The sequence below is a fragment of the Balearica regulorum genome, chromosome 2 (assembly GCF_011004875.1).
Source record: "Balearica regulorum gibbericeps isolate bBalReg1 chromosome 2, bBalReg1.pri, whole genome shotgun sequence".
In the NCBI taxonomy this organism is placed as follows: domain Eukaryota; kingdom Metazoa; phylum Chordata; class Aves; order Gruiformes; family Gruidae; genus Balearica; species Balearica regulorum.
The window spans coordinates 104,628,603-104,646,338 of record NC_046185.1 but is presented as its reverse complement, the minus strand read 5'-3'; the positions used below and the strand labels follow the sequence as shown (position 1 = coordinate 104,646,338).

The 17,736-nt window shown below is 42.4% G+C and overlaps 1 protein-coding gene across 4 annotated transcripts in view; it reads right to left on the bottom strand.

Annotated features, from left to right (window-relative positions):
• KCNG2 (potassium voltage-gated channel modifier subfamily G member 2) overlaps positions 1-17,736 on the bottom strand; it is a 56,952-nt gene that overhangs the window by 8,946 nt on the left and 30,270 nt on the right. For all 4 annotated transcript variants that reach the window (XM_075745200.1, XM_075745201.1, XM_075745199.1 and 1 more), the window contains one exon: positions 15,849-16,672. In XM_075745200.1, the coding sequence (XP_075601315.1) occupies positions 15,849-16,604 (756 nt within the window). In that variant the 5' untranslated portion in view covers positions 16,605-16,672. The remainder of the gene's footprint in view (positions 1-15,848; positions 16,673-17,736) is intronic.

Genomic DNA, 17,736 nt, shown 5'->3' with positions numbered 1-17,736 from the left:
GTGCTATTCAGTTGCAGTCATGTAGCCAAGGGGTTACTGAGATACAGCTACCTGCACCTGCCTTGCATTTCTGTCTCAAATTGCTCTGCTGACATGCAACTATGAAGTCAAATGGCTACGTTCATGGAAAGCTCAGAAAAGGGTCTGGGAGTCAATGGGAGGGAAGAGAAGACCACGTGCGTGAGGAGTTTACCCATGCACTGAGGTAGCCTATGGCCACCCCCTTGCAGACTAAATAGGCAGGAGACACTCATGATCCAGGAGGCTGCAGAGGGAACCAGCTGTGTTTCCTTAAGTTATTCAGCCCAATCCACAAGCAGCCTGCTGCTTCTGGCCATCTCAGCCCCAAACTGCACAACCAAAATTAGATACTGTAGGTAGGACTTGGGTTTCTAAATCATAAATATTGAGCCTTGCGACCTGCTTAACTGCCACCTTTTTCCCTGCAAATGCCGTAGATGCCTTAACAGCTGTACTCTGGCTGCATGGATTTGGCACATACATCTGAATTGTGGAGAAAGACACACACAGGGGATGCAATCACCTACCTACCAGGCAAGACCATTGTTGTGATCGTAAGGCTGGCCTCCATTTCCCTGCCTCCTTCACTTACTGTCCCTGCCACATGCAGATGTATTCTTCAGTCCACTGTCTTTTTGCCCCAGTAGAGTTGCTGGGAAGAATGGAAAGCAGGTAAGTAGTACTACAGATGCACAAAATGCCATCTCTTTACTATCTTCTTCTGAACAAGCTTTTCTCACACCTACATCCACTTCTAGCATATACTTCTCCAAAAGGAACAGTATTTCTTAGAAGGAAACTAATGTTATCTGGCTCTACTTTATGGAAAGCAACCAAAACCTAAAATCTGCAAGAAGCAAGAAACATATAAAGAATAGAGCAGACCATAAATACCTATGAAACAGAACACCATCAACTTGCCTGATTTTCAGATGCCTATCAGGACCAGCACAGTACCTCACCCAGAGAGGCTTGGGGGGGGATGTAAAGACATCTAACATTTTAAAACTCCTCAGACTCTGTGACTGCGGCTGGGAGAAGCTTGAGGGAACAGTATGTGCTCCAGCAGCCAGCTGCTACTATCTCCCAGTCTGATCATACCACACACCAGGAGAGAGGGGCTATACTGTAACTTGAGGAGGAGTGATGTACCCTGGGTAACATTTTCTTTGAAGATACTTCTTAAGACTCTGCTCCATTCTCACTGCGTAGTGACCTCCTCATGGGCTAGTATTCCCTTCACTTTGTATTTCTTTGGTTTTCTTGTGTTTGTAATCTGCTTCACTACAATGAGTACACACAGCTTCTCACAACCTGAGGTTTTTCACCCTTGAGAAAAGCCTTGACACCAATTGCTTCTTGCTTACCAAATACGCATACGCAAAACAACCAACACTTGTATCTGGAGCTCACTGATAGGTCCCAATATATAAGTGCAAGATTTGATTTGTTGAAGAACCACCCATTCAAACTGGAATGAGTTGGGAGAGTAACCCAAGGTTACATGGATTGCTAGTGGAATGGAAAACCTGTCAAAAACAGACAATTCGACGCATTTGACTTGTTTACCATCATCAAATGAGGGCAGAGAAGAGACATGTTTGCTGTCTATAAATATATCAAGGGGATGAAGAGAAGCACGGTTTAATGGTGTGGTCAAATGTTCTCATTCAGGCTATCTGGACCTGCTGAAAGTACTACTATCTCCATCTACCACCTGTCTGTTTACAATCCACAGCTTAGCCCACAGAATGGGACATATGTTCATTTCTTAATCCTCTTCAGTGCAAAGTCAGACAGGATAACTCACTGGTTGGTTATGCTACAACAGTTGACTTCGTTCAGGAATGGCTGGGAAGGGCAACACCATCAGCTAAGTACTGACAATCAGCAGGTGAGGTGGGAGTGGGAAGGAGAGGGACCTAACATGCTCAGTTTGCACTAGCTATTTGCAAAGGGAACCCGTCACTAATTGAAAGGACAATGTTGGCAGGAGAAGAAATAGTTACACCAGCTTTCAGAATCTGGGCTCTAGAAGACACATGAGATTCCAAAAGAGCCCCCCTGCAAGAAAAGAGAAGGCCAGAGATGAAGCTTTTAAGATGAGTCAGACCACTGGTTTTGTATCTGGGATCTCCTCTGGCAATTTTACAACCTCTCAGTGCCATTTGGAAATTGTCTGAAGACAAACAGCTACACAAGAAGACACGGGTCCATGAGAACAAGGTATTATATTTGAAACTCATCAGCTCCCATGGCATTCAAGGCAGGATTTCACAGGCCACTGCCCATGTGGCTTGCTTTCTGGCAGCTTTGCCCTGCAGCAGATCCCCTCTGTGGGAAACACCCATGGATGACGTAGCCATCCAGGTGTGTCCACAGCTCCCACACAACCTAGCATGCTTGGACCAGGCACGACCAGCACAGCCTGACCTCAGATGGATGCTCAGTGCAGAGCATATGTTTATCACAGTCACTGAAACAAACAGAGGCAGTAACACAGAAAAAAGAACGATGATTTCACCAAGCAATGGTGTCTTCCAGCTTCACTTTAGAAACACTGATGTTCTTAGTATTTCTGGGTAAAAATGACCTTGGAATTTTCTATTTCCAGATTTCCAGAACGTTTTTCTTGGTTTTGGCCCACTTTTTCACTGAAATGGAAAGTAAAAAGACCCCAAGAGAATAATGAAACACTAGAAGCCTCCTTGCCGACGTGTCCCCCTCTTCCCCCGATTTCACATGAACTAGAAATCATCCTCCTCAGCCCACTCTCTTTTCTAGCTCTGATAGAGGCATCATATTCCCCAAGGCTTGGAAACTACAATGCTTTTTTAAAAAAAAAATCCATTCTCTGTAAACCGAAGCAAACACTTGATCCTGAGCTTTTACGTGAAGAAACACAGTTACCTTGCAAATTAGCAAATATCCTGATTTATGGAGAATAACCCTAGCTTGTATTTTCTATCCAGTGCCCTGAAAACAAGACAGACTCAGTTCTCGCCTGAAAAAACTTGAGCAATGGCACTTGGCACTTACAGCACGCTGGCTTCTCATAAACATGGCAGGACTGCAAAAATAAGATGGGGGTTATCTCCCGTAAGCGGCAACATAAATCAAAACACTGCAGAACCAGAGCAGGGCTGAGTCCTCGCCAAGGGCACTTATGTGCAGTTGGAGCAGTTTCCCCAGGGAATGACACCACCTAGACCCAACACTTCCCTCCGAAAGAACCAGCCCAAGAGAGACAGGGCTGTGTTACAGCAGTGGCGTTCCCAATGCTTTCAGACCTACCCAGCGCCTGGGAAAAGATGATGCTGTGGTGGCACCTGGCTGTGCTCACAGATACATGCAGATACAGTGTCTAGAACTGTGGTCTTCCTAAACTCAGTGTCCTCTTTTCTCCTTCTCAAGCTTGTCTCACACTAAAAAGGAATCTCAGTCTTTTTCTCTCTCTCAATTACTGATTGTATTAAAAAGAACAACTGATTCTTAACAGCTTTTCAAAGCATATTTCCATCTTATTTCCCCCAGTTTCCCCCTTCTTTCAGTCTCTGTTTTAGAAGCTCTTCTCCTGCCTCCTACTCATTGCTGGTTGTATTTTACTGACCCACATTAGTTTTACTCATTCCTGCAACCCTGTAACCTGCTACAAAAGTTGGGGGTGTCTGTTTTTTCTCTTGGAGGAAAGGAGGACAGAGTCAAGCTTACTCTTTTCCTCTTACATTTTTTCCAAACCTGTTTCCCCCTCCTCCCCTTCTCTTTCCCTTTATCCTATTATCTGAAAGCAAGTGAAGGATTTGCCTATGTTGCCTCTGGGCAGATTTGCTCTCCTGCTGGTAGCGGCTCAGTCGCAGCTGGCAGTCTGCTACTGCATTGCCCTTCCACTGAAATGCTGTAAGCTGTATTCCTGCACTTGCAAAGTGGATGAATTTTTGCAAGGTGGATCTGACCACTGCAAAACCCTGCACTCTCTCATATTCTCTCTTTCTGCTCAAGGCAACAGTAACAGTGTTTTCTGTGACAGCAGTGCAGAATATAAGAACTGCCTGACTTACCTTAAATTAGCCGATATTTCTACTGTGTATGAAGGCAACTAGCTGTGGATTGGGAGAAAATATCCATAGCTTCTGCCCGCAGACACTCAGTGCGTGGACCTTTCAGGAGGATGCTGCAATTTCTGTTCTGTCATCAGCTCTACCCAGTGCAACGTGTGCCAAGTTTCCAGCATGGCTCAGGATGTATTGGATGGCTGGGACCTTCACACTATTCTCTGTATTTCCGATTTGTATCCAGGCTCAGGAAACGAGGGAAAGGGAGTGTGTGTGTGCGCGCACCTGCATGGGAAGGTGAGGGTACAAGGGCACTGCCAGCGAATGGCCAGAGGCTGGGCTGGCGCACGTCCTGGTGAACAGCCCATGTCGGCTGAGGCGTTCTGCTCGTGAGTGACCCACAAGCTCAAGTCTGAACAGCAGCTAACGCTGGGACTAAGCCCCATCGGTAGCATGTCCCAATCCCTGTGCACCCTTCGCAAACACAGTCAGGGCTGGACAAGATACCTTGGTGAGGATGCCGCCTTCACAGGGCCAGACTCATGCCATGTCACTCCTCTTCAGAAAGCTTCCAGGCTTCTGAGGTTTTCTGGCTGCCTTTGCCTTTCATCACAATTATGAACTGCTCATTTCATCTTACTGATGACTTCAGGGCTGAATATACACAAGGGCCAAGGAGGCCCCAGACGTACAGAATCCTCGCTGGCACCTCCTGCACAGGGGGACAGGGCTCCTGCATAAGCAGGTTGGGGACAGGATGGCAATTGCTCACCCACCTGTAAGGCCAGAAGGGGCTCTTGAGCTAATCCTCTGCGGAGCAGAGCATCTCACCAAGTGGCCCATGAATGACATGCATGGTTTCAACTGAGCTGAGGCTGGACAGACATGTATTTAAGGACTGTATGAGATGTATTCAAGCAGCTCTAGATAAACGGTTTGCATTGTTAATTACCCACACTGTAATACACGTTATTTAGAGCGTGTCTAGCTGCAGGTTCCAGTTATTGTTCACTGTTGTCCGCAGACATTCTCTTATTCTGCTGTTTATTGCATTAAAAACTCTTCTAGTGTCTCACTGTAAAGCAGAATTTTCAGATTTTAAATAATTATTTTAGCTTTTTTTTTCAACTTAACTGTTTAATGGATACCAATCTGGACACAGTATCTCAAGCCTCGTGCTTTGCCTCCTTAACTAGCACGTCAGATGGGAAATCGTGTAGTTCACCAGGGTCTCTAAATCCCTTCTGAGTCCCCACCTTCCAAGAGTCTTTTGTCCTGGGGTCTCTGTGCTCTCTACACCTATAGGTCGCACTCCTGCTGACAAACACGCAGTTACCTCCCCATGTTCAAATCAGTTCAGCTAACTGTGCCAGATACTTCTAGTCCCTGACTAGTGTGTCATTTCTGTGCTACCTGTAAATTTCATTTGTAATTGTTTTATATTTGCTCTCAAATCACCAGCAAAGCACCAAAGTAGCTCTGGGCCAACACCAGAGACACTTGCATGCCTTTCTGTGTACACTGGCACTGGATGATGATTTCTCATGTTAGTTTTCTGCTACTTCGAGATCTAAGAGAAATTTTAAAAACACTTAATAAGGGAGGTAAGTTTTTGAAAGATGCTATTTTTATTAAGGAAGGATGTTCCTAATTCAAATATCTTACAGAAGTCTAAGTACCTACATCAGAATTTATTTTTTTCAGAAAACTTTATAACCTCATAAAAATGATACTAAGTTTGACTAATGTGTTCTACATAGACAAGAATTAATTATGCTATTGTCCTCAAAAACATTGTTGATTGTACTCAGCACCATCTTTTTCATGGTTTTACTTGGAACTCACATCATGCTTACCTTTAGAAAATCAAACTTTATAGTTTTCTCCTAGTCCTTTCTTAAGCCTTTGTTAAAAACCTACTGCAAAAAATGTTTTAACCTTTATTTTTCTTTATTTGTATGCTACTCTTCTCCCTTAATTTGTCTTGAATCTAAATGTCTCCATGGACACTGCAAAAAGTCCCCAATTTCGAAACCTTCTATATTTCATCTCCATCACCACATTTTAAGCAATGAGAATGTAAGCATTCATAATGTTAAATGATTTAATGCAATATTTCTAAGTGCTGTAAACATGAATCAGCTCATTACCTCAGCCTAACTATATGAGGTCTAGCCAAACATAAATCTGGTTGCTTTCTTTCATTCCAAACCTCCAGAATTGATAGCAACATATCCTGGAGCTCTGAGATGAAATTTCCAGATGATATTTTTATTACAAATAAATGAAAGATTTCGCTCTTTCAGAACACTAGGACAGTACGCAATAAGCCCATAGAGCATAAGGTCTCTTGCAAAAGGCAGTGGAGTAATGAAGCTATGCTATACCCTCAGGATATTACAGAGCAGGGTATACTGAGCAGCTATAGTAATTTTACAAACATGACTGAAGACAAGCAGCTATTATCATGAGATTGCTTCAGAGACTCCCTGGATGTCAGGACCTAGAAGTCAGGAGAATAAACCCACTGGTAGGTATAGATAGTTATAGTGGTGGAACCAGAGAAATATTAAAAGAAATTAAATATGGAGCGTATTTTGCCTGGTGAGCCACACTGCACCAAACATAAACCAGTTAACGTGACAAAGTTACCAATGCTTTTATGGAAGAGTCTTAGCTGTTCAATTATTTATCACTAATGTTATAGTGCAGCATATTTATACAATATTTAAAAGAAGACCTGAGCCTGCTATTTATTCATGAGAAGATATCCTGTAGACTGAAAGAGTTCATTAGCACAGCATAAAGTTATTAACAAGTCTACAGGAATTTTAACTTATTCAACTCTTGCCTCATCCCCAAGCTAACCATGCAGAGAAACACTCCCCATTTTTTTTACTTCTAAGCCTAAAACACTGCAGAGAGTCTCAGATGTTTCCCAAAGTCTATATGGTAACCTACTGTCCTCAAAATCTTCCAGGGCAGCTCCTCGTCCCATAAGGATTTCTCTCTTTACTTGGGAAAAGCAACTCGGGAGAAGATGCTGCAGTGAGACCTGAAGTTGGTAAGAGTCAGGCGTGAACAGCTCAGGTGGAATTTTGAGCAGAGAGTCTGCAAACTCACTCTGCGCAAACCTGTTCCACAGTGCCGTGTTCCCACTCCCCCCAGTCTAAAGGTAACTTTTAATGAAAGAAAATACAACATTCCTCCTAACTCTCCTGATACAACAGAAAAAGATTTTCTTACTGGGACCATGTTTCCTTTATCTTCTCTTGAAGGAGCTGCCATGACAGAACAACTAGATAGGTCTGCTAGTTTAAATAGCTTCGATCAAGCAGGAGGGCTGGATTTTTTTTTTTTCAGGAGAGGCAGGACTGCAGAAGGAAAAAAAATTTTTTTTTTCCCCAAGAGGAGCAAGCAAGCCAAGGAGAAGAAATGGCGAGATGGCAAGAGCTGTCCAAAAGTAGTTATGATTAAATACAACTAGTTGTTATCCAGCACCCTGTCCACACAGCCAATATCAAGAATAACCAACCATTCCTTCAAATATTTTATATTCATCAGCAGCTTAAGGTAGCCTTGCAAAGGGGAAGGGAAAAGAGTTGGCAAAGCTGGCGTGTAGTGCGCTATTTGACCAAGGGGTTTCCAGGCAGCTGGGGTCCTGGGCAGTGGAAGGCAGAGCTGCCGGAGTGGGCAGTGTGTCACACAACAGCGATGCCGAGGACTCACAGTGCCAAATGTCTTTCCCTAGTGTGGGAATATAACAATCCTGAACTAGGTAAAATAAACGGATACTGAGATATGCTCTAGCACTAACAGCTGGATTTGGACAACCAGTAAAAGGAAAGATTTAGATTCAGATCCACAAAGAAAAGATGAATACATATATTTCTTTTACATTAAGGACTGTATCATTCAGATGGTTCACAGACAAGCACAGTTCCCAGTAAAATGATCAAAGAACATGATCGCTACTTCTTGCTATTTTGCAAAGAACATTTTGCCATTAGTCTTATATTTGCAAATTCCATGGGAGTCAGATAAAAGATGCACACCACTCAAAAAACTCACACAACTCAACATTTAATGTTTAGATTGAGCAGTGCAGGGGTTCTCAACTCCTTGATTTTAAAGCTCTCTCTGTGACCCACAGAAGCAACATCACTTTTATCTTTCAAATCTCATCGCTTTCAATTGCTTTCAGACAAACCTGAGCTGTCTGAAAGGCAACATGCACAGCAAATCTCTCTGACCAGCAGATAGGAGCTGGGAGACCACACTACGATGACTCAGACTTGCACTGCAGAACTTTGCCGTTACTCCTCAGTTTCGGACTCTAAGGATATCATACAGTAATTGCATCGTGCATGAACTAAATTGGTCTCACTTATGAAAAGGAAAAAATTTCTTTGCTTAGAAACCTAGCTCACAGCCCGAGGCATAAGTAATGTGCCCATGTACCTGAACAGCAGTGTAGATGTAATTTTTATTTCTGTTATGATGATGGTCATAGATGTTTTGTTTAAGACATTCTGTCCCAAAGCATTCACAATCTAAGTGCAGGCCTACACAGAACAGGTGATGAAACTACATGAGGCAGATTGAGCACAGAAGCAACAAAGCAAGCTTTTGCTTATTGCTGATGACTACAGCTGTGGGTAAAGGATGCTCTCAAAGGTTGTAATTTGGAATGTGTGTTACCATTTTGATTTAAGTACCATCTGAGCGGAAAACCTACTTTAAGCTTATCAAAGAAAAAAATAAAAACCCCCTTACTTTTAGTTAAAATACAGCTCTGTGGTGCTGTGAGTCCTACATCCCTTAAGCAAGGGAAAGTAAACATGTGAAAGTAAACATGAATCTCATGTGTCTACAGGAACTTCCCTGTGCACAATGTGGTAGAAAAGGCAGGTAGCAATTGTTACTGAGTCACTTGGCCTTTCCCTGGCCTCCGGCCAGCTGTGGCCTGAACTGCCTGGAGGAAACACATAATGCAAACCAGCGACATGGGGGACGAGTACTTCAGAAGATCAGTTGAGATGCCGTAACTGGTGATATTGTTATGGCTCATGGTTTTTGCATTTAAACAGCAAAGCTGAGAGAATGGTATAATGAATTCTCAGATGATCCCCAGGGAAATTAGTTAGTCCAATTCCCCAAGATTCTTTCTATAAAAAAGTCACCCTCGGTGCCTATATCCTATAAATAATTATCTGTAATACCAGCAGGGAGATTTTTTAAATGCATGTTTTATGTTGACTATGTTGTAATTTCTAGAACAGTTTATTCCACAAAGAAAGGAAAAAAACACAAGCTGCAATTTTATTAAGACTTTCATTCATGAAAACAAACCATCTATGCATCACATAAACATGTGGCTCTAAGTTAAAATCAAGAAGGTCTTGGTATCACATGCAGAAAAACAGCTGAACAGTCACAAAAGAAAGTGCTAAAAGCGAGCTCTCCAGTAATGAAAAGCTTCATTCCAGAGTTTGAAGCAGAGTGCCATCTTAGGATAGCAAGCACCAACAGTAACAACTGTTTTAATCCCTTACACTACTTTTCACTGAAGTAAGTAAATTATTTAATGTAAAAATGACAGTTTTCCCTACTCAGAAGTACCTCAAACTGCAAGAGTTTTGAGACAAGATGATACCGTTCATTCAAGAAAATGTTTGGCATTTCTGACACACTGAGGCCACGAATACTTGTATTTCTTCCTATTTAGCTACCTATTTAGATTACAAGCCTAAACAATTCAACAGTTATAACCACAGAATCACAGAATGGTTGAAGTTGGATGGGACCTCTGGAGGTCATCTGATCCAGCCCCTCCACCCACTCAAACAGGGCCACCTAGTTGCCCAGGACCATGTCCAGACAGCTTTTGAGTATCTCTAAGGATGGAGATGCTGTTACCACCTTGGGTAACCTGTGCCAGTGCTCAGTCACCCTCACAGTGAAAAAGCGTTTCCTGATGTTGAGAGGGCACCTCCTGTGTTTGCACCCATTGCCTCTGGTCCTGTCATTGGGCACCACCGAAAAGAGGCTGGTGCTCTCCTCTTTGCACCCTCCCTTCAGGTGGTGCTCTCCCCTTTGCACCCTTCTCCAGGCTGAGCAATTCCAGCTATCTCAGACTTTTCTCATACGTGAGATGCTCCAGTCCCTCATCTTCATGGCCCTCCATTGGACCTTCTCCAGTATGCCCATATCACTGTTGTACTGGGGAGCCCAGAACTGGACACAGGACTCCAGGTGTAGCCTCACCAGTGCTGAGCACAGACAAAGGATCACCTCCCTCAGCCTGCTGGCAATACGTTGCCTAACACAGCCCAGGATACCATTAACCTTCTTTGCTACAAGGGCACATTGCTGACTCATGGTAAACTTGGTGTCTACCAGGACCCCCAGGTCCTTTTCTGCCAAGCTGCTTTCCAGCTGGGTGGACCCCAGCATATATGGGTGTGTGGGGTGGTTCCTCGCCAGGTGTAGGTCTCTGCATTTCTCCTTGCTGAACTTCTTGAGGTTCCTGTCAGGTCATGTTTCCAGTCTATCAAGGATGTTTGGGATGGCAGCACAACTCTCTGGCCTATCAGTCACTCGTCCAAAGTTTATGTCATCAGCAAATTTGCTGAAGGTACGCTCTGCTCCATCCTCCAGATCACTAATGAAGATGTTGAGCAGGACTGGACCCAGTATGGACCCCTGGGGTACACCGCTAGTTACAGGCCTCCAATTAGATGTTGTGTCACTGATCACCAGCCTTTGGGTCTGGCTGTTCAGCCAGTTTTCAAACAACCTCACTACTCATCCAATCCCTACAGCAAAAGCTTTTCTATAAAAAGCTGGTGAGAATCATTATACAAGACTTTCTTAACCTTGTCTGAAATTACTTTTGTGTGTACCTTTCTGAAATGAAATCTTCAGTCACAAGATTGTTTAAAACGCACATTCACAATTTATCTAATTCCCCATTCACACCAAAAAGAAAGTTGAAGCACAGTGTGTAAATTAAGATTAGAAGGTTAAATAGTTTCAGGCTTCTTTATGAGCTATTATTAACTTTATTATTTATGAGTCTCTCTCTTTGTTGTAACCTTCTTCAGCTGAAGGTTATTGAACTGTAACTTCCTATCACAGCATCTTTAATTAGACTAGCTTTTCTCAATATGTCAGAAAGCATGGCGAAGAAGGAAGCACTCTCTGGTCTTCTCCTGTTTTACGCTGTGGTACTACAAATGATTGAGCTCAGCAGGACTCAGGCCTACAAATGTTTTTGTGAATCAGGACAAAATGCTTGATGTTAATCTCTGAGTTCACCACCTTTCTTCTGTGATGACGAAGACTGTCTCAACAAAAGAAAGAAGCTTTCTTCTTCAGATAGAAATGGTTGACATTTTTGTTTTCACCAAGAAAAAAAATGAAGAGTCTAGTATGATGACCATCTGGCTTTCAGTTGAATTTCTCAATGTCTTCTGGTTGTTCAGCTCTCACTGTGTTGTTAAAGCTTTTGCTGTAATGTATCCCCAACTGGTTTAAGACTCATGTGAGGTATTAGCTGCTTTCCTTGAGTCACTCGATGCCTGCCATTTGTTTAGAGAGTTGAGAAGCCCACTTAAAGGTATCGTATGCCTAAAATGCCTTAAGGATACTCTTTGCCTCTGGCTATTTTTATGTCTTGGAGATCATTTTTTGTGGTGGTCTTGAAAGAACTCAGTGCCTGAGGGCTCCTGCTATGATTTTATCCCAGCAGTATTTTGCCTTAAGAGAGGACTTTTCACCATTAAATCTAGATCTTACATAGAAATTTCCCATTCTGAAAATTTTGAAATTAAAAATCAATTATTACTTTGTACATTATATGGTAGAACCTGACTCTCTTCACAGGTTTGTATTCTTTATACATTTGAAGTGTCCCTCTCCTGAAACTTCCAGAAGCAGCTATTATGTGCATTACTGGATTGGTGGTTTTTATTTAATATAATCGGTAAATAAAAGCTAAATGAGAAAGAAAAATCGACAAGATAAAATGTACGTGCTAGTTTGGTAAGTAAAAAGTAGTTTAGGATCTGTTTCTGTTAGCTTTGTTGATAACTGTGCATATACAATACATGATACTACTTCCAAAAAAAGGGTAACACTCAAGATGAATCAGAGTGACCGTTAGTAAGAAAAAGACAACTATTGTACACGGAAACACAATCCTTCCCAAACTTGCTAAACTACTAGGGATTGCCACTGTCATCTAGAACATCTGGAGCAGTTTAAAGTTAACAAAATGTATGATTGATTATTTTTCTGTATTTTAAAAGAGATAGGCAGGCATCTAAAATAATTTCCTCACCCACTTGGTAATTACTTCTAACTTTTAAGGTCCCACACTTACATCTGTGTGAGGTCATTTACACCTCTGCAGGACATCACCAGGTCTAACAGCTCATCCATTCAGATGACATTAAAGGATCCGGGTAAGAAAAATTGCACTCCAAGTTTTTTTTCATGATTGGTTCCTCTCCCTGAAGCAGTAACAGGACAGAGAAATGGCACATAAAGCTTTTGTTTTCTGGAAAATGCCAGCTCAAGGAAAAGACCACTGCTTGTTAGCCAGAGTGTCTATGACAGCTCTGACATGGAACCCTAACAACAGTAATGCCAGCCAGAGAGCCTGGAAAATGTACACACTGAGTGCAGTGTGTCCTTGAAATAGTATTTACTATTTATTTGTTCCTTAGCCAGGAGGGATGCACATACATTTTCTGCTTGTCAGGAGACTGCAAAACCAGAGCAAAGAGCTATCCCTGGGCACAAATTTTAAATGAAGTACTAGGGATACAGCTCAGGATGATTAACACGACTTTGAATTCACATAAGCTCTCTTCTCTCCACACCTGTTATTTGCTGAGCTGCATCGACTTGCTAAGCCATGCACAGATGACACGCAAGGAGTTTGCAGCCTAGGTCTCTGATCCTACAAGCAATTCCATGGGCAGATGCCTGACTCCTTGCCCAGCCTTACTGAGGCTGAAAAGATCTGCATGCACATTTACAGCCATTTGTGCAGGACCAAAAATCAGTCACTGCGTATGATTCCTGGCATGACTAATTACAACTCAAATAGAGTGCCGACCTGCATTGATTCAGTAGCAGGCACGGAATATTGGGGATGAACTAAGCTATGTAAGAGGTGAACCTTCACCTGTCCCCTGTGCTAGAGAACCACCTTCGTCTCAAACAAAATAACCACTTCCACTCTGTCCACAGACCTTCCCTGTGCAAAGGGCAGAAAAAGCCTATTTGCAGGAGCTCTGTGTTTTCAGAATTTAAGGGCACAGAAAAACATCAGATCATTTATTCTGATCTCCTCTGTATTGCAAACACCTCACCTTTGTAACTGGAACTGAAATCAGTAATTTACTTTTGATTGAAGCAGAGTGTGTTTAGCTGAAGGCTACCTTCCAGAAGGGCACTGAGCTTTGAACTGAAAACATCAAAAAATACAAAATCCACTAATTCTCTTCCTAGTCTGCTCCAGTAATTAAGCACTTGGTATTAAATATTGGCACCTAGTTTCCCATATGTATTTATCAGGATTCAGCTTTTAATCATGCATCCTCTCCCTGCTTAATTTAAAGATCTTTCAGATGATACAGTTTTCCTCCCCCTATAAGCTTCCCTTATTTGCTTAATCTACTCACCTTCCTTTCGATAATCTAAATAAAGTGAAATGTTCAAGTTTCTTATTGCATGGCATTTTCTCCAGGTGTCTAATATTTATAGGTTTTTTTCACCCTCTCTGATTTTTCAAAACACCCTTTAAAAATACGAATGTGAGAACTGACTGCAGCATTCTAGTGTCAGTCTCACCAATGCCGCATACAGGCACAAAATCATCTTCCAGCTTCTAATCACTACTCCCCAGCTTAGATATTCAAGGATCACATTAACCCTTCTGACTTTATGCTGCAATAGGAACTTAGATTCAGTTGCTTGTACCCTACATTCTATTTAGAGTCTTGTTTTGGGAATCAGACTCTGTTTTTGTAAGAGCAAGTCTGCATTCATCTTTATTGTACAATTTCGCATTTGACTATGAAAATGTGCTCCTTTTCATGACCCCAGCTTATCAAGAAATCCAGGCTTCTCTCATATGCTTGCTCTATCCTCATTATTACCCTGCTCCACCCAACAAATATTATTAGCCTATTATTAGGACTCCCTATTTATGTTCAGATCATTAGTAAAAAAATGTAAGGTGCCTAAACCAGTAATTCTGAAAACAATTGTTCAGATCTCACTTAAACCCAGGAACATCTAAACACTACATACATCTCAGGTTTCAAAAGTAAACTATGCCTTATGCTTAAAATTCCAGCATACTGGAGCACTGTTGGCTAATTACAGTAAATTATATTAGGACAATATACTTTTGACTAGTACTCAGTACTTCTATCCTCAAATTTAGGATCATAAAAAGCCTTTAGAAAAAGATCTTACAATAAATCAAATATCAAACAACATACCAAATGGTTTGTCTTTTTTCCTGGCTGCTACTGAATGAGTCTGATTCCAAATCAAACAACTCAGTTGATATCTAACCTGAGCATACCTCGCAAGCAGAGGGTGGGTTTAACTGCACATGAGGTATTCAGTCAAATGCAGGGGGTCTCTCTGGAGTTGCTGGACCCATTTTCCATCAGCATGCTTTTTCCTTTCAATGCTACAAAACAGTAAATGCCTCCTGTCAGGTAATGGCCACTCTTCTTTCTGCTAGTGGCAGCATGTGATGAGCCATTCAGCACCTGGGTGACGGCACACGAGAAGGGTTCTGCTTTCAGGAGAGCTTGGCCTTCAGCTGAGAGGCAGAACTTGATGGGGTGAAGTACTGTCTTAGTAGCTGAAGTTCACAATCACATTTAATAACCATGGGGCTGGAAAATAAGCCCAAACATTTAGTGTCAAGCTTGGATTTGAGTAACAGTAAACAGCCCTTGAACTCTTCAAAAAGTCCCCAAACCCCTTAGACTGCATTTCAGCACCTATTTAATAAACACGTGAATGTCCTCCTCTATTGATCTTCAGATGAGCTCTCATTGGCCTACATATAGCTAATTCTAGGAAACTGAACTGCTTGCAGGAATAAGGGACTAAACCCTTAGGAAATTTGATGAACTAAAGAATAAACAAAATATCCATGAGACTTGATTTTCAAGGGCATGAAGCAAGCACAGCTTACACTTGAGAATACTAAGCATGTCTGAAAATTGGGACATTTGCTTCGTTTCTGCTGTTCAGCTGCTGCCTCAGCTTCCGTGCCCTATACCTCAATTATAGCATCAAAATATTTTAGATGTGGTTTTTACAGGGGGACACTAAGAGTTCCTTCAAAGTGGTATCTTAAAGTGCCTTTAAGGAAAACTGATCTGTTAGCTCTTAACCTAACTTACAAACATTAAGCCTCAAGCAAGGCTGATTTTTATACCCACAATAGATAGTTTGTGAGCTGGTTAGAGAAACAAATGTCAGAAAACAAATCTGTTGGGTAAAGCTGCCTGCTGGTGTGAACTGGCAAAGCTGTGCTGGCAAGGCAGAGTTTGGCCCAATCTTCTGTCAATATTAAGTGACATAATGCTTTCTGTCCTCTACCTTGGCCAGCCCCTCCACATCATAAATACTGAAAGCAATAACTGCATGATTGCTGGAGTGACTTTGCCCGTCACCTTCCCTGAGCAGACAACAATGCAAAACACACTTTACTCTGAGAAAAGCTGCACTCACCCGATCTTCTTCTTCTCTGACATCTGGCATGGTGCTGATGCAGAGGCTGACCGCAGTGATGGCAACAAAAGAGATTGAAATACAAGCAAAGATTTTTCCTGGGATCCCTGAGTGGGGGTTCTCCACCATATCCCTGAGCTTTCGCATGCACAAACTGAATCGGCTATTGTCCTGGAAGGCACATTGCGTAGTTTCACTAAATACCATCTCCCCTTCATACAGCCTGGCCTCAGCTGCCTCCTCCTCTTTCTGTCGCAATCGCTTTTTACAGCACCACTCCAGGTGGTCCTCTTCTATCCCCCAGTACACAAGCTCCTCCTGAAAAGAAAGAGCGCACATCTCCCTGAGAAGCCTTAGCTTCCCAGCTGTCAGGAAAGTCATGATCGTCCTGAAGGCACTAGGATTACGGTCAAAAAAAAATTCATTGCAGCTAACATCATAATCATCGCAGATGTTCATGATCTCATCATAATTGTTGCAAGATTTTAGCTTCCCAAGCCTGGTCAAGGGGCAGTTCTCCAAGGTGGTCCATGGAACTTTGTATTTAATACCACCTACGTTGATGATCACAAACCTGGTCCGGTCATCTAGGTGGGCTAAGCAGCACAAGTCTTCTCCAGGGTGCAGAAGTTTGGCCTTTTTGTAGAAGAATCCTTTCTTGGTTTGCACTTCACACAGGTTTTCCAAGTTATTGAAGGAGTAGGAGCTGAACTCAGGATCTGCATTCCCAGTGAGCAATGCCATTTCGTGATACATTTGTTGAGTCCATAGGGAGGTCAAGGCTACTCAAACACACACATCTGGAACTTGACTGGAGAGTCAATCTGTAAAACAGAATTTAAAAATTACAATAAAATTAGGGCATTGCTAGATGAAAAACAATCCTATCCTCTCGATGCCAACAAACTTTTCTCCATGGCATTATTTTTTCCCTATTATTTTAGGACTCTCTTTGCTTGATAGTCGCTTGGGGAAAGAACTTAAACTACAGTAAGATCAGAAGCCATGTTGATACTTGTAGAGGGTTTAGTCAGTGAATGAATGGAAACAAAACCAGTGTATTATCATCTTCAGAAATTTCTTTTCTAGAGGTTTGCGCTATACCCTGGATATCAATGGACACTGGAAGGGAAAATGGGTCTTTTGGCTAAATGGCAATTTACATTGTAGCAACTTAATAAAGAAACTTAGTTGCAATTTTTTTAATTATTTTGATCAATCTACATAATGTTTCTAGTACAAACTGCCTATAGTGTGAGGATAAAATGGATACCTACAGTACAGCCGAAATGTGATTGCAGAAATGCTGGTAATTCCCAATTTAAATTCACCAAGCTTAGGTATCAATAGCAATGAATATGTGGGAGCTGAGAATCCAGCCTGCAGCCAGCACCCAAGCAGGTTTGGGTGCTCAAGCATGAAGTGTGTGCTACCAAGATTTGCTTGCCACTGGTACCACAACTAACTGGATTAAAGCTATAGTGGGCATATCTACCCAAACAGCCCCACTTCTAAAAGGTAGAAAAGCTTTTGTCCTCATGCTGGGGTGCCTGCTGTCCAGGCTAGTGACATCTCCTGCAGGGAGCTGCGCATCCCAGGTCTGAGCCGAGACCAGAGCTTGCCCGGGATCCCGGAGCTGCTGGAGGCTCTGCTGCAGTTTTGACTGTGGGAGGTGGACAGGATGCCCAGCAGCCTAGGAGCGGCTCTGAAACGGGAGATCAAACCTAAGAACGAAGCAGAGCTGGAAGTGACCCGCTTGCTGCCCTTACTTCTGGATAATGCAGAACCCAACCAGTCACATTTAGCAGGAACTATGCACATTATGCATAATTCTAGGATTTGATTTGTGCCTTCTGCTTGCTTAACCCTCCTTTACCACACCACAACC